The sequence below is a fragment of the Lepus europaeus genome, chromosome 3 (assembly GCF_033115175.1).
Source record: "Lepus europaeus isolate LE1 chromosome 3, mLepTim1.pri, whole genome shotgun sequence".
In the NCBI taxonomy this organism is placed as follows: Eukaryota; Metazoa; Chordata; class Mammalia; order Lagomorpha; family Leporidae; genus Lepus; species Lepus europaeus.
Genome location: NC_084829.1, coordinates 39353919 through 39376676, shown reverse-complemented (window position 1 = coordinate 39376676; position 22758 = coordinate 39353919). Strand labels below are relative to the sequence as shown.

At 45.1% G+C, this 22758-nt stretch overlaps 1 protein-coding gene across 2 annotated transcripts in view; it reads right to left on the bottom strand.

The window, feature by feature from the left end:
* DNAH8 (dynein axonemal heavy chain 8) overlaps window positions 1–22758 on the bottom strand; it is a 310883-nt gene that overhangs the window by 35378 nt on the left and 252747 nt on the right. For both annotated transcript variants that reach the window (XM_062187476.1, XM_062187477.1), the window contains exons 82-84: window positions 20903–21019; window positions 19093–19194; window positions 11817–11977 (exon numbers count right to left, since the gene is read on the bottom strand). In XM_062187476.1, the coding sequence (XP_062043460.1) occupies window positions 11817–11977; window positions 19093–19194; window positions 20903–21019 (380 nt within the window). The remainder of the gene's footprint in view (window positions 1–11816; window positions 11978–19092; window positions 19195–20902; window positions 21020–22758) is intronic.

The window sequence follows — 22758 nt, the reverse complement described above, 5'->3', positions numbered from 1 at the left end:
TCAAGGAGGTACATATGATTCTATATTTTTCCAGGGGATTTTTTTTATTAAACTTTTATTTAATGAATATAAATTTCCAAAGTACAGCTTATGGGTTACAATGGCTTCCCCCTCCCAAAACTTCCCTCCCACCCACAACCCTCCCCTTTCCTGCTCCCTCTCCCCTTCCAATCATATCATGATTCATTTTCAATTCTCTTTATATACAGAAGATCAGTTTAGTATATATTAGGTAACGATTTCAACAGTTTGCCCCCATATAGCAACACAAAGTGAAAAAAAATACTGTTGGAGTACTAGTTATAGCATTAAATAAGAGTGTACAGCACATTAAACACAGAGATTTTCCAGGGGATTTAGTTGTGCAAGTGTATCACTCTGCTGTCTCCTTCCAACATTAGATACCAAAAAGGGGGCTGGCACTGTGGCGTAGTAGGCCAGTTCAAGTCCCAACTGCTCCTCTTCTGACCCAGCTCTCTGCTATGGCCTGGGAAAGCAGTAGAAGATGGCCCAAGTCCTTGGGCCCCTGCCCCCACGTGGGAGACCCAGAAGAAGTTCCTGGTTCCTGGCTTCAGATCAGCCCAGCTCTGGCTGTTGTGGCCATTTAGGGAGTGAAGCAGCGGATGGAAGACCTTTCTTTCTGTCTCTCCCTCTCCCTCTCCCTCACTATAGCTCTCTCAAATAAATAAATAAAATCGTTTATAAAAAATATGCAAAGAAGATAGACTATGTAGGAGAGCTGCTGTGCAGAGAAGCCAGAGGCGTCACCATCGCCAACAGCTCACAGTGAGGCAGGAAATAGCAAGCAAGGCTGGGTGACGTCAAGTCTCTGTCTTGATCATGAACGCCACAGACCCATATTTCCCCAGACTCCTCAAGCTTACTGTTTCTTTTATCAAAAAAAAAAAAAAAAAAAAAAAAATCCAGATCTGAAATGCTCCTTGTCCCACCTACATTGACATCAAGGGCTACAGGCCTCCCCCTTGAGGTCACTCTCCAGACTACATGATTTCACAGCCTATTTCCACATCTCTCCCAGCAACCATTCCTCATTGCCACCCTCACTACCTTCACAACTGTCCCAAGATCCTCGGTACAATGCCAAAAACCTTCAGAAACCACACTCGGCATCTGCCATTCACCCATGGACTTGGCTCAGAAGTATCCCACGCACCTGCGTGTCCCTATGCTCCTTCTTGGATTATTCCTTGGTGTGCATGACCCAGTCTCTGTCTTGGTCTTTGCTCCTCATTTTGGGCTCTTCCTTGCATTCTGTGCTTCTGGGCCCCCATGCTGCAGGCACTTCCTCCCCACCCCACCCCACCCCACCTCTAACCTGAGAATCCCGCACAACCTTTAAGGCACAACACAGATGCGGCCCCGGTGGTGAGCCTTCTGTGATCCCCAAGTTGGAATTCACGGCTCCTTTGCTTGTGTTCTCACGGCAGTGTAGGTACAACCTGATTTTAGCACTGGCCACATTGTGTTACATAAGTGTTTTCCATTCATCCATTTCCCCTAAGAGACGGTGCGCTTCCAAGGGCAGGGCCTGCATCTTGCTCATCTTTGCATCCCCAGGTTGGCCAGACATTAAGTTCTCAATAAATCCTTGTTTGCTGGGTTGAGGCCAGCTGGCTAGAATGTTATTAAACCTCAAATATAAAGGAGAGCAATTCTCTGTTATGTAAAGGACATGAAAATTTAGTTATTTGTACTAACTTATGGTAAAAGTTTAGTGTATGATTATACTTGATAACTTCATTTACTGATTTTCATAGAAAACATACAAACATATTAATTTCAGGGCAAAGGAAAATTATTTTTATTAATATAGTTTCATAAGTGCAGATCTGTAAAGGTTAAGGAGAAGAAAGCCACAGTAAATTTCCATTCATGCTAAGTAAATCAGAGCTCATTCTTCCTGCCTGTTCTAGTTACAAACAGAAAAGGGAAAAACCCTTTGTGTGGGATTCTCAGGCACTTTCTAGATTTGGTTCATCTCCAGCTTACGTCCCCACCTGGTGCCATGCACGGCATCAGTGATCAGGTGCCACCAGCACATAGCACTGTGCCATGACCATCTTGCTGTCTGCCAGCTCTGGCCAAGCTCACTGGTGCTCCAGGGAGAGACTGAGGAGACACTGCCGCTGCAAGGCTTCACCTAAGAAATCCTTTTCATGGTAGGTGATTTCATTCTTTTACAAGGTAATCTGAGAACAGTCCTCAAAACATGGACTTTGAGAAGAAGACCTGAAAAGCTGATTCATCTTTGTACAAGAAATGGATAAGCCAGACCCTGTCCCCGCCACACATTTTATTAGGCATAGGATGTATTCCAGGGTATTCCAGGGTTGTACCATGTACGTTTCCCTTTCCACAGTGTGATTTTACATCTGTAAAGATGTGAAAGTCAGAAGCCTTGTCAGTTGGCTGCAATAGAGAGTTGCAAATATCTCTCTATGCCTCCAACCCCAAGGGCTTTCAGGAAAACAGTCTCCATAGACACTCCGAGATGAAGAACAGGAGCTAGAATGTTCCACAAGCTTTGGTTCTGAGTTACTCCTGGAAGAGAATTTCTCTTCGGAGTAAACATGGACAGAGGCTCACATCACCCTTGCTACTCAATGGTGCTGGCAGCGGGGGTGGGGGGAGGTTCAGGTTGTGGGCAATAAATATGCGAAGCAACTGAAAAACAGAACTGTCTATAAAATAAACAATTAACTGTCTAATGAGATGAAAGTGCACTCTCATATCCAAATCAGCCCTGATTCATATACACCTTTGCACAGCACATATCAATGAGCATATTTTTAAAGACGAAATTTAGGAGCTGGCGCTGTGGTGTAGCAGATAAAGCCGCTGCCTGCAGTGCTGGCATCCATACGGGTGCCCGTTTGAGTCCGCCTGCTTCACTTCCCATCCCGCTCTCTGCTGTGGCCAGCTCTGCCCGTTGCGGCCAGTTGGGAAGTCATCCAGCAGATGGAGAACCTCTCTCTCCCTCTCTCTCTCTCTCTCCCTCTCTCTACCTTTCCTTCTCTCTCTGTGTAACTCTTTCAAGTTAGAGAGGGAAAGAGAGAGAGAGAGGAGGAGAGATATCTTCCATCTGCTGGTTCACTCCCCAATTGGCTGCAATGGATGGAGCTGCACCAATCCGAAGCCAGGAGCCAGTAGCCTCCTCCAGTCTCCCCTGCAGGTGCAGGGGCCCAAGGACTTGGGCCATCTTTTACTGCTTTCCTAGGCCGTAGCAGAGAAAAAAAATCGGAAGTGAAGCAGCCAGGTCTTGAATCAGCACCCATATGGGATTGTCAGCACTGCAGGCAGCGGCTCAACCCGCTGCGCCATAGCGCCAGCCCCAAATAAATAAATCTTTAAAAATAATGAAATAAAAACAAAATTTAAAACCCAAAAGTGCTAGCTAATACTAAAAAGGAACACATGTAAATTTGTCCTGTATAGAAATGAATATAAAAGTTGTAATAAGGCATTTGATAAATTTCAGAGGGTGGAAAAAATACGCATAACCACTAATGAGAAAAAGAGACAAAATAAATAAACTGGTTTTGACGCTAAGATAGTTGAATTTGCAGAGTCTTTGGTACCTTGTAAATCTAGATAATAAAATATGAATACACTATGCAATTTTATGGTTCCTGTCACCAAGATCGCTAACCTCGTGGGAGAGACTGCACTTAACGTATTTGTTCCACTTGATGTCTCTCTCCTCTCTTCTTCAGAGGTTCTGCATTCTTAAGCAAAGACCGAGGAGAGGGACTCGTGGTCCCCTTCCCCAAATCTCTCTCCTCTATCAAACTTAGGGATACTATCTTAGGAGGGCGGAGCCTGAGAAACAGAGCATACAGAGTTCTCCACCACGGTTGATTACAGAAGCAAGAAAGTGAAATGCATGGACAGTCAGATAAATTGATGATTCCTTTGGCTGGAGACATTCGCAGGGACCAAGCCAGTGTGTCCCAGAGGGTCCTCCCTCTCGTTCATTCAGCTAGTATCTCTGCACAAACGCACTCACATCTCTCACCAGGCTCCAGTCCACACTTCTCACCCACTCAGAGACAACCTATGGTCTTTCTCAACTCAACACTTCCGTAATCTCCCCTCTAACACACTCCCTGCTCTCAACTCCTAAATCACCCCAGTTCCAGCTCCAGAAATGTCAGGGGCATCTTTGATTACTTCCTTCATTTCACATAGAATGTGGAGGCTCACAACCTGCTGGAGTGGGGAGCATAAATTCTGGAGAAGCCAAGGTGGGTAGGTTGTAGCAGGGAAGCTTAGTCTGCTGTTGCTTACTGCCTCCTGGTGGCTGACGGGGGGACAGCGAGGGGTTGGGGTGAAGGCTTCCAAGGGGTGGGCTTACTTGGCAATATTGAGTGGGGGTAAAATTCCATTCAGCAGATATTTCAGGGCCCAGGGAAAAGAAAAACCAAAACCTAGGACAAAGGTCACCCAAAGACCAAGAAAATTACCAAACATGGAGCTGCAGAACAGAGCTTACTGCCTGAGTAGGAGCCAGAAATGGGCCCAGACATGCTGGGGAGAGGAGACCAGGCAGCGGCAGGGAAGATGCTAGGACAGACCAGATGGGAAGTCAAAGGTGCAGACCGATTAGTAGAGGAAGGCCACGGGGTCTAATGGGACATCCGGTGTTGCTCGTGGAAATAATCTTCCATTGGAGGCAGAGGTCCTGGGTTTTCTACTTGGCCTCAGTGTGGTGAAAAACTGCAAACCCTGAAGCTCTATCTGAGAGAAGGCAGATTACGTCATCCTTCAGCATGCATGCCAATGGTGTGAAGAGAGACTTGCCAAGCCACAGCAGGCTTGTGGTGCTCTCTACCCATCAGTTGGCAGCCAACAACTGGATAACAACAGCAGAAGGTTCTCAGCCCTGGTTTGTATGTTTGTATATTCACTATGGACCCCATCATCCCCTGTTTGGAGACTCATCCTACAGCTTCACTCCCCTCCTGTTATCATCACTAACCTCAGCCTGCTTCCTCACGCACCTGGATTTACCACAGGGCTCTCAGATGGTCCACCAGTCACCTCAGGGAGGGGGAGATGGGCCTTGTGTCGATGGAAAAGACTTTCCTTTCATTCTAGGTGCTGTGGGAAGCCACTGATAGGAAGAGGCAGGGAGCGTCAAGGGTTCAGTTTGGAGCCTTTTAAGGTTGAGCTGCTTGAAAGATACCCAAGTGGCTATAATAGAGCAATCTTATAAATGACCGTGGAGCACAGAGGAAAGGTCCAGTCACAACATACGTGGCGTACAGATGCCTTAAAGGCCATTGGAATGGATGAGCCTCACTCAGGATTCAGGATGGAACTGGCTCCGAGAGCAGCCAGAACGGGAGCGGAGTCGATGGAGAGGCATGCTGTCTGGACAACACCCCGAGGAGGGTTCTATTAGTCACACTTTGCCTCTGGCGACTGAGGACCTGCTGAGCTGCACAGCAGGAGACCCTCTTGAGAGAAGCCTCTGGCTCCCACTGTGGTGCTCTGTGTCGAGTAGGAAGCTCCCCCTTCCTATTTCTCAGTAGTTTTGCTGGGCTGCACGGGCGCACCATGGCAATGTGGTGGAATGGAGCTGCCCCGATCCCTTTCATTAAGAGAACCAGCACATGCCTTTGGAGAGAGGCTGCAGTGGCTTTGGCTGTCATCACATTTTGGACCAAGTTAGAGTTACGCCTACACTTCGACAGCAGGTTTGCTGAATGAGCTAGGCTTAGTATAGTGTAAGACAAAGGCAGCTTCATTCTTCCCCACACTGCACGGAGTCCAGCTCACTCAAGTCGTTTACAGGTGCTTTGCATCCCTCTGTGCAAACAGATACGTAAACCTAGATGAAACAGAACATTCCCCTGGAGAACACAACTTACAAACATTGACTGCAGTGGTGCCAGAAGAACCTAAATGGAATCAAAGAACTGGCACCACCAAAAAGCACCAGGCCCACAGAGTTTCACAGAAAAATTCTGCCAGATCTTCAAGCACCCATTGCCACACAGAGTACCCCAGAGCTCAGGAAACCTGGCCAGTTTCTACAAAGCAAATATAACATTGATTAATCATTAAACCCGACAAAGGTACCACAGAAGAACTCTACACTGATTTCATTTATGGATATCAATGCAAAAATACCCAATGAACTATTAATAGTGCCTATGACCACATTGGGAAAATAATACATCAAGACCATGTGGTATTAATTGCAGGAATACATGGGTAACTTGTATGAGACATTCTTTAATATAGCTCACCAAAGTTTTAGACATTCAGGGAAAGTTATATGATTATCTCCATATATGTTGAAAGTCACCCAATAAAACTGAACACCTGTTTCTAATAAAAATGGAAAAATAAATATGCAGCAATAGCTTGGAAATGCCTGGGTTGGGGAGCAATGAGAGGAGACTAGCCCTGCCCAATAGTAAAGCCTACTATTGAATTACTAAATTTTAAAGAATCTGTTATGGAGTAGAAAGCACAGAAATGGGACCCAAGGACGTATGGAAATTCTGTCTATGTTAAAGAAAGCATCTCAAATCCCTGGTGATGGGATGACTGCTCTGCTACTTGGGAAAAGATAAGATTTCACCCATCCTTATACCACAGTAAATTCCAAATGAGTAAAAGAATTAAATACAAATGAAGAAACTACATGTATGCTAGAAGAAACTATAAATTACTCCTTTCTAAGCTGATGTGGGAAAATGTTTTCCTACTATGACTAAAATCCAAATGTAATGACAATAACAACACAGGAGTTCATAAATCTGATGACATAAAAGTAAAACAAAACAACTCTGCCTGGCCAATGGGGGGAATCACAAGCAAAGTTAAAAGCAAATGATAGACTGAGAAAAATATCTGCAAAGTATATCACAGATAAAGTGTCATATCATTTAAAAACCAAAGAAAAATAAAAAGTCTAGCAAAAAAATGGTGAACTAGATAAATAGCTCTTAAGTATATTAAAAGGTACTCAATTTCCCTCCAAATGAGTGAAAGTAAATTAAAACTAGGCACAGATATCATTTCTCACTGTCACACTGGTGAAAATTCAACTGTTTAACTAGCGCTCTGTTGATGAGATTCTGAAGAACCAGGTGCCCTCATATATCACAAGCGACAATGCAAAATAACTACGCAAAGGAACTTGGCAGTCATCACTGAAACTGGATCTACCACTCCCAGCCACAGCAGTTCACCTTGGAAATGCATCACCAACCATTCAAGAAACCACAGGCACAGGTTATTGATTGAGGAGTTATTTGAGATCACAACATATTAGAAGCAACCCAATAAATAATCAGAAACATTACCTATCCATAGGAAAATCATTGCATAAACTGTGATACACAGGATACTTTCCTAACAACTTATGTTCATGTTTTGTTCACAATCATGTTCATGTTTTACATATCCAAACAATAACAAAGTAAGAGGAAGAATAAAATGTAATACAAACAGAAATAAATGATAGCAAAATTACACAGAAAAAAAAAACATAAACAGCTCATCTGAGTGACTTTTGAACAGCCTCAGATGTATTCTGACGACAAAAGGACTGCAAAGAGGGGCCAGCACTGGAGTGCAGCAGGTTAGGCTGCTGCCTGCCACACCAGCATCCCATATCAGAGCGCTGGTTTGGGTCTCAGCTGCTCTGCTTCCAATCCAGCTCCCTACTAATGCACCTGTGAGGGCAGAGTAAGATGGCCCAGGTACTTGGACCCTATCACCCATGTGGAAGGCCAGGATGGAATTCCTGACTCCTGGGTTTGGCCTCGCCCAGACCTGGCCTTGGGCATTTGAGAAGTGAACCCACAGAAGGAAGATCTCTCTGTCTCTCTCCACCAGCCCCATCCCCCATCCCTCTGCCTTTTCAAATAAATAAAATATTTTTTAAAAAAAAAGAACTACAAAAAAATCTTGACCTCTAATTAGTAGATTTGTTGTTGGTAATGGTATTGATGTATTAACTCCAAGTGAGTGAATGTATGTATTGAAATTGTTGGGAACGAGATTTCTCACTGTGGGAAAACGGAGCTGTAAGTATGGACAGGAAGAAGATAAAGGGAGCCAGAATGTGCACTGGGAATCAGGGCTATTAGTATTAGCTCAAAATGTTTTATAAAATACACACTTCCTATCTCTATTCTCTGAGAGGCCTACAAGAGTACACATACACACACACAACCACACAAAAATAGATGTAGTTACACATAGATCTAGCTGTAGGTATATAAATACAGGAAGAGAAAAAGCAAATGAAGCCAAACATTATGAATTTGTGAGTCCATGAGGAGGGTATACGGATGTTCACTGTACTTACAACTTTTCTGAGGGTTTTTAACAGTTCACGATAAAAAGGCAAGGGCATAACAGTTTGTCTCTATCATTGCCTACAATCCCATTAACATTTTTGTTATATTTCTCTGAACTTTCTCTAGCTCTGGTTCCCCTTTCTTGAGAGCCAGTGATGTAAACTTCCTATGCAACCAAGGCAAAGGAAGGCCGTCACTGGGAGTCGGGGTGAGGCAGTCTGGCTGCTGTTTGTTACACAATCTTTGGTAAGCACCTGCAGAAGCCCACAGGGTGTGATTCCTGAGAGACCAGCCGTCAGACTCCTTGGGCTCTTAGCAAATACGAAACCAAGGCTCAGAGACCTGCTATGTGAGCACTTTCCATTACAGACTCACAAGTGCATTGAGACTCACTGCCTGTGTCTGCTCCCTCACTTGTCCTCCTGAGGTCTCCCTACAGACTATCCTGGCTGACCAGATTCTTTACAATCTAAAGGATGTAAAGGGCAGGCGTTTGGCTATTCCCACTCCGGCTGCCTACTGATGTACACCCTGGGAGGCAGCAGCCATGGCTCAGGTACTTGGGTTCCTGTACACACGTGAGAGACCTGGATTGAGTTCAGGGCTCCTGGCTTCAGCCAGGCCAAGCTCTAGTTATTGTGGGCATTTGGGGAGTAAATGGTGGATGGGGGCTGTCTGTCTGTCTCTCTCTGTCTCTCTACTTTTCAAATAAGTAAATAAATAAATAAATAAATGTGGGAGATAATGCAGAAATATGCATAAAAACTTTTTTAAACAATTTATTTATTTATTTGAAAAGCAGAGTTATAGAGAGAGGAGAGATAGAGATAGAGAGAGAGAGAAAGGTCTCCCATCCACTGGTTTACTCCCCCAGATAGCTACAATGGCCAGGGCTGGGCCAGGCAGAAGCTAGGAGCCAGGAGCTTCTTCTTCTGGGTCTCCCATATGGGTGCAGGGGTCCAAGCACTTAGGCTATCTCCTGTTGCTATTCCCATTAGCAGGGAGCTGCAAGTGAAGCTGGAAGTGAAGCAGCTGGGACACAAACCGGCACTCATACAAGATACCGGCACCACAAGCAGCACTTTCCCCAAAAATTTTAAGAAGAATTTAGTATCAATGATTCAGTCAACAAATATTTTCTGAGCACCAGGCACTGTTGTAGCAGTGGGGATTCAGCAGTGGAAATAGACAAACATTTCAGATGCAATAGAGCTTATGTTTTAGTGATGGTTGGCAGACAATAGCAAGTAGCTAAAACATGGAGCATGTCCGTTGATAACCCAAATTATAGAAAAGAGCAGGCCAGGTGAACAGGGTCCAGGGTAAGCATGGGAGAGTGAATGGCAATTTTCAAATAGGGTAGCCAGGGAAGGCATTGTTGAAAAGGTGATGTCTAAGCAAAGAATGGAAGAAGTGAAGGGGTGAGCCACGGTGACATGTGGAGGGGTTGGGAGATGTTCCAGGAAGGGCAGTCGTCCTGCAAGGTGAGCCCTGTGGCCTGTCTGAGTGACAGGAAGCTAGGGGAGCTGGAGCTGAGAGTGAGGAACTGAGAAGGCAGGTAGTAGAACAAGGCCTAGCAGATCATCTTTGGCCTTGACTCAAGAGTGAGGCAGGACCTAGGAGGGTTCTGGGAGAGCAGTGGTGTGCCCTGACTCATATTTTTAAAGCCTCAGCTAAAGCAAAAACTACCTTACTGCGCCCCCTCTTTCCAATTGAGCAGGTGCGGAAGAAGGAAGATCTAACCAACAAAACCAAAGGAAGTGCGACAACACCCAGAATTAGAAGTCCATCTTACCACGCTGGGCTGAGTCCAGCCCCTCTAATTAGAACTTGCCTCGCTGGGCATTTCCACACACAGATTTTTCTCCTACTTAATCCACACACCTTTCCCCAGACCCATGATCGAGGAGGCAGCTTTGAGTCATAATCTCCTGCTTCCTGGCTGGCCAAACAATGAAGCCTTTCTCTTCTCAAGACAGGAATTACGGTGTGAGACTGTGAGCAACAGGCAGCAAACCTGTCTCCTTCTGTAACACAGCCAACACCAAAGAGCTATCACAGGCTGTGAAAGCACATGAGCCATTCATGGGTCTTATTTATTCATTTTTCTTCATTTGCTTATTTGAGAGGAAGAGAGAGAGAGAGGGATGATCCCATCTACTGATTCAATTCTCAAATGCTCACAATAACCAGGGATGGCCTAAGGCCAGAGCCAGGAGCCAAGAATGCCATTCCAATCTCCCACGTGGATGGGAGGGACCCAATTACTTGAGCCATCATTGCTGCCTCCCAGGGTTTGCTTTGGCCAGGAGCTGGAGTCAGGAGCTGCAGCTGGAGCTGGTACTAAGTCCAGGTACTTTGATGTGGATGCAGGCATTTTAACTGCTAGACCAAATGCCCACTCTCCTATTCGTGGGTCCTTTGGATATGAAGAAGGTAGAATCAATGTGGGTATAAAGAGACCAACAGGGTGTGCCTCAAGCAGGGGGCACAGTGGGTGTTTGGGGGTAGAAAGAATGCAATTGGCAGCAAACTGAGGTGACTTCTGAGATGCCTCGCAAGGGCCAGGAACCAGAAGGTGGGAACCACCCATGTCTGATTGGAGAGAATTAGTCAAACTGCAACAGCGGTGAGAGGCCAGTGAGGACAGCTCAGGATCTACCAGAGGAGGCCTGTTTCCTCCACCTCCCGTACCGTTCTCCTGGAGGCAAACCTTGTACTCTCATCCACGGCCCGCAGAGGCAGTGCCCATCCCCAGAGGAGCAGCTCAGCCAGGGCTGTGGAGCTGGGCCATCCTGCCTCTGGGTCGGGATCTCTGAAGAGAGGCCGAGGAAGACCCCACTCAAAGGGTGGGTCAGAGAAGGGGCAAGGCCTGGGAAGCACGTCGTAGCTCCTCGCTCAGCTCCTCTAACCTTCGTGATCACAGCAGGGCCCACACTTTCCTCCCGGGCTCGGCCTCTGCGTCATGTGCTCACTGCCCCATGCCCACCATGGGTAGTTCGTGATGCAAGGATGCAGGTGAGCAAGTAGGGGGGGCAGTGACCGTAAAAGAGAAGCCGGGGCTAGAACACGAGTCTCCTCATTGTGCTCTCTTGGCCCTTTCAGATCCTGTCGATGAGCATCCGATTTTTAACAGGTTTGCGGAGGGGATGAGGAGCTGGGAGTCTATAGTCCTGTTGATGGAGAGCATCAACACCAACAACACCAAATGGTGCTATGTCACAACAGAGGGGAAATGAGCAATGCATAAATTATAGCTCTAATGTCATAAACACCAGAGCATCAGATTTAGTGAGAGGAGGGCAGGCCAAGATATGATAAAGTTGTAATTGGGAGACAGGAAGCGACTCTATTTTTCATAGGTAAGTAAAAACAGGGGAAAGGAGAGATATTAAGAGAGAAAATGAAATGCACAGTTGTTGCCAGGCTGAGTTACAAATGACCCCTTCAAATGACAAAACGCCAAGAACTTACGTGATATCAGCATTAGGGTGAAGCCCAAAGACTTCAGGGTTATCTAGGGTTGGCAGCGACTGGATGTATTCAAAATATTGGTCCAAGGTTTTGCACACGGGGATTTTATATCCAGTATAAAAACAGAATGATGGCTCAAACATCTTCTCACTGAACCAGACCTGGACACAAGGGAAAATAAAGGAAATAAAATTGATGAGCACCGCAAAGAAAACAGTGGCTATCAAAGAGGATGGCTCGTTTTGTTTCCATATTAGTGCTTTTTTTCTTATACTGGTTTTGAAAGCACCTTAGCAAAACCACTGATAGAATAATTAGCACATATGTGAAGAAAAGAGAGAGGACATACCACAAAAACAACCGGGTCCAGCCTCTGTCTAACCCCAAAGAAGAGAGATGCAATGAGTGGTTGACAACCCTCAGTGGCACTTTCGAGGAGCAGTGGGAGCGTGCTGCCGATACCCGCCCGCAAACGAGACAATCTGGGCACTTCCGCTGCATCACAGGGCTTGCGTCAAGGGACGGTGCTCTGCCTGGCTTCACTTGCAACAGCCCTGAGCATTAGCACAGGGCTGGGAAAACTTAGAAACGTCTCCCCTCCCACCCTGAGCCCAAGAATCTCCTTTGTTAACTAAGCTACGTCCCTGTCCGTGAGAAGGAAATGGGTCCAACTGCCTTGCTGTTCCCCTTAAGACATCCTTTCTCATTCCATTCTAACTGATGGATTATCTGTAACAAAACAGCGAGAAAACACATGTATGCTTGGTGTGAACAGACATACTCTGAAGAGGAAGAAAAATGATGCGGAATGCTTATGAGCTAGACTTGAGGCAGTGACCTCAGCATCTAACAGCGATTCTCCTGGTACCGAGGGAAATAACGGTTGGACAGGAGAAGCCACAATGCAGGCATGGTGCCTGAATCACTCCGAGGGCTTGGGAAAGAGATAGGGGCTGTGCTTTTCTCCAGTCAGCAGCACTTGCTCTGGTCTCCTCCCTCCAGATCCTTCTTCTAGCTCTTTAAAAGTCCAATGATTGCTCTGAAAAACCCTGTGTACCAGTTCTCTCTGTTGCTTTATTTGCTTCAGTTCTGTTCTTTTTCAGCTCCTGTGCACAAGGCATTGAGCTTAAAACCAGAACAGAATGCAAAGATGAGAGACACAAGGTTCTTTCCTTCAAGGAGCCTGTGACCCAGTAGAGGGATAAGCCAGTTACCTATCAACCACAAAACAAAGTGCAGTCAAGTAAGAGCCAGAAGGAAATAAAAATAAGCAAATTACTAAGGGGACTTCCGGCAGGAAGAAAGAATAGCCAGGTTGAGGCTTCATAAGGTTTTATCAAGTAGGTGATTTCAGAGCTAGGTCCTGAGGAAGAGGATTTCCACAGGAGAACCTGGGACTGGGAAGGACACACCAGCAAAGGTACAGAATAGTGGATGCAAAAATGTGAGGCAGACTAGGGAAGTAGTGATATGTGGGGTAAACAGAATAGGAAGAGATAGGCAAGGATGGGTGAGGTGAGGTCATCTTGTGGATGACTGTAGATGCCAGAGCGAGGACTGGTGCTTAATTTAAGAAATGGGGAGCAGTTGAAAGTTATTAAAGGCAACAGTGCTGTGAGCATAGTCATCATTTAGAGAGATTAGATTTTCAGTGACGTGGATAACTTAAATTGCAGGAAGACACCCTAGGGAGACAAGAGCCTTGAATCTTCAGCACACAGATGACCACACTGAATTCCTTGTTGCTATAAAAGCAAAAGGAAACTTCTTCCTCTTTCCCCTTTATTTATAAACAAATAGCTGGATTCTCACACACACACACACACACACACAGTAGTAGCTGAGTTTCACCAAATTTGAAGGTTATTTGGGGATGTAATTGCGATACACAATAAAAAGTCAACTTGGAATTACTTGGCGAGACCCTAGCACGTGCCTACGAAGGTAGGCTGCCGTCCTCCAAGAACAGGGAAGGAGGTTCTATGAGTCTTAGTTTTAGGGGAGAAGCCCCTCCATATGAGGTGGAGAAAACAAACTAAGGCCCAATGTTCAGCCCCAAGTTAAAAGTAACAGAGAGAGAGGATCCGGTTTGAAGGCACTGATTTACAAGTGAGCTGCTTCACCCGAGGGCGAGGGTGAGGGCGAGGGTGAGGGTGACTCTGGAGCACACAGGTGGGGTAAATGGCAGCAGGCTGGGCCAGGTGGCTGGTAGGATGGCGAGAGTGAGGCTGAGAATGAGGTGAGATGGGGAAGGCAGGGTGTGGACTCCACGGAGCTAACCTGCAGCCTTCCTTAAGGGTTTCTGCTGCAGGGTCATGTGGCAACCTCATGACTTCAGAGCAGAGACCAAGCTCCCCTGTCTGGCTACTGAGGGGCCATCTGAAACAGGTCCGAGCCAGGCAGAGGAGACTGGCAGGGAAGGAGCAGGTGAGACAGGAGGTTGGAGATGGGGCATGGGGCCAGTCAGCTCAGGGTCAGAGGAGTAGAACCCTGGGGGGGTTCTGAGAGGGGGCGTGGAATGAGCCTGCAGAAGGCGCTCAGGAGGAACAGGGTCCGGCAGAGTTCTGAGAGGCCAGAGCAGATGACCCCGGGAGACACAGACACAACCTGGGTGGGAGGGAGCTGCTGTCACTCAGGAGCAGCCACAAGGAACTGGAGGAGCTGCACTGTGTTCTAGACACAGATGCTGTCCCAGATGTGCCTCCCCCCGGGCCGTCCAGGCCAGAGGATGGAGACTCTGGGGCTTCCGGGAGGGGGTCAGGGCAAATACTAGTTCTCTCTTGCCCCAGATATCAACCCAAATGTCAGCGTACGATCCCAAGTGGAGGAGAAGGAAAGGCAGCAAGTTAGCGTGAGAGGGGTCAGCCTGAGATCTTGAAGGTGGAGCTGGGCACTGAGCTGAGTGAGTGAGGCCACTTTCTCTGCCACCCTGCGCACCTGGCTCAGCCACTGACCGTGAGGGGCATTAATGCAGCAGCTTTCCACTGTGCCCAGAGCAGGGTTCACAAATCCCCTTTGCTTTGCCAGGCACTGCTGAGTAAGGAAGTTTGCATAAAGCAATGACAAGGCAACTGAGGCAGTTGGTTAGTTAATTGGGACTCTACATGAACTTGGCTTTCTAGAAAAATCATCAAATAGCTTTAAAAAAAAAAAAAACATGTAATGTGTTGTTAAAAAAAACTCCTAATTGTCAAGGTGTGCTCTGGTGTCAGTAAAAACCCGATCCAATCTACTCTTAGATGGCTATAACCCTGGGCACAGAGAATTCTCATCTGTTGAGATTCAATGATGCTTATCGCCATCAACAGACACGCACTGACTGTACTCTAGGTGCCCGAGAGAAGGCACACAGAGACTCAGGAGCCACGGATCTCATTTCAAGGGACGTTCGGTGCAGTGGGAAGGCAGAGGACATGTATTAGGATCACACAGTCCTCTCCCCTCCAATGCAACTGTTTACACCATATCCTCTCTTCTGAAGTCCCAAACTGCCTCTCCCACCTCTGAGCCTGTGACCTTGCTTCTTATCAGAAGAAAATGGCCTTCTCCTTCTCCCATCAAACCCAGTGGCCCCTGTATCCTTGCCCATGGTCTTCTGCTGCCATAAGGAGGGGGCTTCCCATCTCCTCAGAGGGGAGGAAGGGAATATGAGAGTGCTGTGCAAAGTTGCCAGCATACACACCGCAAATCGAGATCAGCACTGTTTGTGAAGATTATCATAATGAGTAACAGAGGTGGGGGATAAAACCGAGGTGGAACCTGAATACCTGCAAATATGGCATGGAGGAGTTAAAGGCCCTGAGAAGGGGCCGGCATCGCTGAGTAACAGGTAAAGCCTCCACCTGTGATGCGGGCATCACATAAAGGCACTGGTTTGCCTCCCAGCTGCTCCACTTCTGATCCAGCTCCTTGCTGATAGCCTGGGAAAAGCAGTGGAGGATGGCTCAGGTGCTTGGGCTCTTGCCACTCACATGGGAGACTGGATGAGGCTCCTGGCTCCTGGCTTCTGCCTGGCTCAGCCCTGGCCATTGTAGCCACATGGGGAGTGAACCATTGGATGGAGGACACCCCCTCCCCCCATAACCCTTTCAGGTGGATAAATAAAGCTTTTTTAAAAAAAATAAAGGGGCCGGCGCTGTGGCGTAGTGGGTAAGGCTGCTGCCTGCAACACTGGCATCCAATATGGGTGCCGGTTCAAGACCCAGCTACTCTACTTCCAGTCCAGCTCTCTGCTATTGCCTGGGAAAGCAGTGGAAGATGGCCTAAGTGTTTGAGCCTCTGCACCTGTGTGGGAGATCAGAGGAAGCTCCTGGCTCCTGGCTTTGGATCAGCCCAGTTCCAGCCGTTGTGGCCACTTGGGGGACGAACTAGCAAATGGAAGTTCTCTCTCTCTCTCTGCCTCTTCCTCTCTGTAACTCTGCCTTCCAAATAAATAAATCTTTAAAAAAAAAAGCAAGTGGGCTAATAATATGGAGTCGTATAAAACCATAATTATAAATAAATAAATAAAGCCCATGAAGACCATTGCATGCTGACAAACTCCAGGTTTTTGTCCCTTACCCTGAGCTCTCCGTTAAGTTCCAGATCTACAAATCTAATAATCTTCATTCATTCTCTTACTTAACAAATATATTTTTAAAGATCTATTTAGTTGAAAGGCAGAGTGACAGACACACACACACACACACAGATGGTCTTCTGTCTACTGGTTCACTCCACACATGCCCACAGGAGCCAGGGCTGGGCCAGGCTGAAACCAAGAGCCAGGAATTCCAGCTGGGTCTCCCATGTGTGTGGCTGGAGTCCAAGCATCTGGGCCATCATGCACTGCCTCCTGAGCATATTAGCAGGAAATCAGATCAGAAGTGCAGAGTAGTCAGGACTCAAACCAGGCAATATGGCACGTGGGCATCTCAAGCAGCAGTTTAACATGTTGCACCACAATAGATCCCACTCAGCAAATATCTATTGAATACCTACTATGCACCAGGATGTGTTTCAGGTGCTAGGAATGCGGCATTAAGCAGACCAAGTCCCTGCCCTCATGAAGCTTACAGTCTTAAACAACTGCATTGCATGTCTGATAGATATCACAAATGTCACATGACCCAAAAACTCCTAGGGTCTAGCCTCAGCCAATAAAACTCATTCCATCTGCAGCCCTCCCCTCTCTGAAAATAGTCCCCCTCTCTCTCCAATTGCTTTGGTCAGAACTCTCTCCAATTGTTTTGGTCAGATCTTGGATCTCCCTCTTTTTTTGCCCCAATACTTGGTACCCTCACTATGCTGCTGGGTACGCTCTGTAAACCAACCCTGAAGCTAACTACTTCTCCTGGTCTCCACTGCTAAAACCCCAATTGAAGGTACTTTCACAATCGTTCTAACAAAGTGTACTTTACCAAGACACCATTTATTTTTCCTCCTTTGAACCTCTGATAGAGTTTCTCATATTCCTCAATTTATTATCATAAAATCCATAGCCCCTTTCACTTTAGGTTTTCATCATTGAGTCTTGCTCTCTACCTTCAGTCTGCTTCCTTCTAGGGCATCTATTTAAATGTCCTTCATAGATGTCCTTGAACATGTATTAATTCTTGTGAAATACACACAGACTGTATTATTTTATAGATCTCATTTTATTTTTTTAGGCTCTGTCCTTAAAAAAAAGATTTTTTTGAGATCTATGTATAATGTCATATAGATAATTTCTTCCAAGCCTGCATCGTATACCACAAAGGCACCTACAACATTCAACTTTCTCATGATAGATATGCACCTTGCCTTCCACTTCCCACCACCACAAACAACGCTGTGAATAATGTTGTGGTACATTATTATACATTATATTGTTACTATAATGTCTGAGGATTTCTCTGGGACATGGCCTCAGGCATAGGATTCTGGTTCACAAGAGACATTAGAGGGTGAGCAGTGGTACCCCACTGTGCTCATCCACTGTCTCTGATCTATTTCCCTAGGAAGGCTGGGCTTTTGTAGAAGACGCTGGGAGGGGCCACCCCGTCCTCCTTCAGGACCCGGGCACTCCCTCCTCAGATGTATTGACTACTGTGGGCTCACAGCATTGCCCCTCCCCAGGAAGTGCCCTAGCTAAAGGGAGGAGCTGCCTCAGCCAAGGTCATGCCCTGGGGGAAGGGCAGAGGGAGGGAGCCCCTATAACAAGTCACTATCTCAGAGTTTGTTTCCAGGGAAACCAAGCTATGAGGGTTGCCTTCAACCCATAGCCAGTGCAGCCATGAACATTTTAGACACGCCCTTTGTGGATTTTTTTTTTTCTAGAAATGTCCTGGGAAATCTCTACTTGGGATACTTAGTAATTTCGTTATTACTAGACTCTTCCCATGAGATCTGTCCCAATTTAAGCCAGAGCAGCAGGGCTCTTGCCTCTGCACAGCCCCACCATTACTTGTTAGTTTCCACTTTTCTCAACATATGGCTGCAAGAAAAACTTGGGAAAATATGTAAGAGTTAAAAGAAATATCAGATTTTGGGCCAACCCCCAGCTTACCAAATTTGTTGGGGCTTTAGTTTTGTTCATCAAAAAAGAAAATGACTGAAACAAAGAATTATCAATGACACTAATATAAAGAATCTGATAACCATAAAATACAGAGATACCTGTTTTTTCTACTTAGCTAATATATTTTGCCTCCCTAGCATGTAAGAAATTTTAAGAGGTGTTTGAGTCTGGTTGACAGTGTTCAACCTTGATGTGAAAGCCATGATTGCTAAGGAATAATTTTCTCTAGAAAATGTTTACCAAAATGTAGATTGTATTGGGCACAGACTAAACAAATGAACACTTTGTATCAATTTCCAGTGGGCTATCTTAATAGAAGAAATGAGAAAATTCAAATTTGGCTGAATTTTTCAGTCCCTTATGTTGGATCTTAAAATCATTGTGAGATGGGCACTCAGAGGAGGAAATCCTGTGCAGTGTTGTCTTCACGGGGAGGCACCAGAGAATGGGGAACAAAGACGAGGGGCAGAAGGGAGAGGGCCTGGGCATGAGCAGCTCCTCTGAGTGAGAGAGGATTCATGGACCATGGAGAATTGACTGTTCTGTCCAAGCCCCGAGGAGAGCGCTAGCTGCTGAGCATGGGTGTGCGTTTCTTGGCTAATTCTTTTCAGCACCTCCACTCTATGCTCCCCTTCCTAAGTTTGGTATACTTATTCCAAAAAAAAAAAAAAAATACTCTTCTTGAAAAGGATAATGCAATGCAATGTCTTCTTTTTTTTTTTTTCTAAATTGACTTACTCTAGCAAAGCAATTAAGTAGACGCTTATCAAAGTCATCTGTCACTCTGCCTCCATATTGCACTTCTCCGATCATGTACCGAACCGTACTCCACGATACACCCTTTATGGAAAATTTAAAAAAAAAAAAAGAATTACCTGTAACTAAACATTTCAGATATTTTCCTAGAGGAAAGGTCTTGAAAAGGGAGCTGTAGCTAGACTGCATTTAAAATCATTCATTATCTTACATTAACAACTTTCACTGTTACGTGGCTGGAATGGCTATGATTTGTTCACCAAAGAAAAACCCACAATACTAAACACTAGTGGATATATTGCCCATTGATTATTTAAAACAGGAAAAGAGACTATTTTTTACTCCGTGGATGTAATCACCTATCATGCTCATTACAGCAATGCCACACGGTTACAGAAGGAGAAAGTGGTGTTTAGTGAATAAAGGAGGAAAATCAAGTAATCAACGCTTTAATATGCTTTCTCATATTTTCTGGAATCAATATGAGAACAACTAGCAAAGCATTTATTCAGAAGGTTTTTTCCTACAATGCAATATTTTGCCACCTCATTCAGGGAGCTAAAACTACATCTAAGTATTTATTAATTTCTATAGCAACCTTATGCTAGTTATGTATTTCAGATATTATAATTTTTAAGTTAAAAGATCCTCAATACATTTGGAGTAGGATAAGTGAGGATGTTTGATTTTTATTTACTTCTTCTTGGTTAAACTTTTATTCTTTAGCTTGGTTGCCTTTCACAGCAGCTATTATTTGTACAAACCAAAATGACAAATAATCACAGAATATGAACCCACACAATTTTTCATCAAATTGCCATACTTTTAATATCCCTTTATCATTCAAGGGAAAATGATGGTGAGTTCTAGAATTCCTTCCTGCCAAAGTCAACATTCCTCATGGCTCACTCTCACTGTCCTGATACTGCAGTCTCTACAGCTACCTTGAAGTGCTACTATGGGGAGGAAGAGAGACATGGACAACAGAATGTAGGATTTATTGAGCTCTTCCTAAACACCATATAATGTGCTTTCACAGACACTAACTCATTTAATTCCTCACCGAAACACTGCTCACTTTATGGATGAGGCAACAGGCTCTGCACCTCATTGACTTGCCAAAGACCATGGAAAACCCAGATTTCCAACCCTTTATATGTCTGGAAGCACAACTGGGTTTGCATCCTTGGCTCTGTGACCTTGAGGAATTCTCTTGGTCTTGCTTGTCTGCTCCCCATGATAAAAATGCAGGATACTAGTAATAATACCTTCTCTACCTAACCCAACTCTATCCTACATGGCAGAGTTGTGAAGGCAGGAATGAGACCCTGCATACAAGCAGGAACTTTGAAAGCCATAACATGCCATGTGATGGCTAGCTATCATGATTAGGAATGACTGCTCTGTCTATGCATCAACTTGAGCGAGCTCAGAAGTGACTTAAGATGCAAACATTTCTTGTGAGTTGACAATGCTGTCCTTTTAAGGAGGCAAGCGTCAGACCAGTGGAGAGAAGCTTGACGTGGTGCATGCCTTCTCCTAAGGGGCATTGCGGCACTTGGATGTGACAGGAAGAAGGCGGTGGTGCTTTGTGCACACTAACTTTCATCCTTGATGGTCAGTCTCTTTTGTATGAGGGGTAGGGAGTGGGGGAGGTAGGGAGAGGCTGGACCAGTAAGCAGCTGATTAGAATGACCCATTGCTCTGAAGGGCATGTTCCCTCTGTATCACAGACTAAAAATCTTGATTTAAGGACAGCAATAAAAATTTAAAAAGAAACAATTTTACTCACTTTTTTAATATCACATTCATCAAGGTGATTCTGAATAAACTGAACACTGGCTGAAAAGTCTGCAGAATTGAATTCATAGGGAATGTTCCATCCTAAGGGACCAAACTTTCGTCGTTCCTTAAAAACACCAAAGAAAAGTTGAGTCCTGAGTGGCTTTTTAAAAACCATATGCAGTTGATTCCTTCTCTGTTATTAAAAGAAAATATAGTAAAATTAAGGTCATGTTGCCAAAATAAGCTGCCACTCCCCTACAAGGAAAGTATAATATTTTGGAAATACTAACCACAAGAAAGTTATTTCATGGCCCTATAGCTCAATGGCTTACAAAAATGAGTCTCCAAATATTTGCTAGGTTGTTCTTGAGTTAAAAAAAAAAAAAACACCCTAGGTCTCCACTGACAACTCAAAAATGTGCAGTAGGTACGTTGTTGAATGAATTGTTATTCTAAATTGAACTTCTCAAACTTGGAAATGTTAGACCTAAGAGTGACAATTTTTCAAGATGAATAACTTTATCATTGAGGAGCTTTTGGACTCCCTGCCAGTTTCACTTTGTAATCTTCTGTTTCAGATCTTGACAACTAAAATTTTCTGCTGTACACATGAGACATCTATCTCCAAACTTTCATTCTACCCTTATTTGGTTCTCTCTGCTTAATTGCATCAGGCCTATGAAATACTCCGTAGTTGTTTAGAATTGCCAAATTACGCATACATAATCAAAATTGGACTCAGATCCCATGATTCAATTGCTTTGGTGTTCAGAAAACCATTTGAAAGGTATGTAAGTATTAGAATTAAAATTAAAATCTCTAGACTCCGATCACCCAACAAGCCGCATAGACAAGTCCAAATGTTCTGTGTCATCAGCTTGCAGCTTGCCTGCCCAGGCACGTAAGCAACCTCTAAGGAAGGTCTACTGCTTTATTTGGATTAGTGTCTAGGTCCACCTATCCTTGTGCCCACGGCAAGGACCCCTGTCGAGTGGAGAATCTCTACATATCTATGCAAAGACTTAATTCTACTTCTCTACCTCTCAATACATAAGAATTTTTCTTTTTTCTGGCTTCCCCAACACAGCACACACACACACACACACTCACATTGTGGTTTTCACAAGCCATTCCAATCCCTATTGCAGCCACCCCATGCATCATATCCTGAGTAATTTTAGCATTTAAAGGAAGCTGAATAAATTTTAGCTTGGACAAGACCGTGACAAGAAACTTAGAAAGCACCAAGGTTTTAATCACTGACTTCAGGGTATGCTTTTAAAATATTAAATAAACCATTAACATTAATCTGGGTCCAGATATTCTAGTCCTTTTAGAGAGATCCCTTTGGGATATTACCATGAGATCAGATTAAGAGCAAAGAAAAAAACCCAACTCTTAAAAATGTAAAATACCATTGTTACTTCTATACCTATACTTCTTTTTTTAAAGATTTATTTATTTATTTATTTGAAAAGCAGAGTTACAGAGAGGCAGAGAGAGAGAGACAGAGATCTTGGATCCACTGGTTCACTCCCCAGATGGCCACAACGGCCATAGCTGCGCTGATCTGAAGGCAGGAGCCAGGAGCTTCCCTCGGGTCTCTCACAAGGGTGCAGGGGTCCAAGTAAGGCCATCCTCTACTGTTTTCCTAGGCCATTAGCAGAGAGCTGGATTGGAAGTGGAGCAGCCGGGTCTGGAACAAGTACCCATATGGGATGCTGGCACTGCAGGCCTCGGCTTTACCCTCTATGCCACAGCGCTGGCCCCTAGACCTGTACTTCTTTAGGTTGGGTTTTCAGGTATTAGAGATTTGTATGATGGGACTCCTACCCCCATCCATTAGATGATTTGACCAAAGGT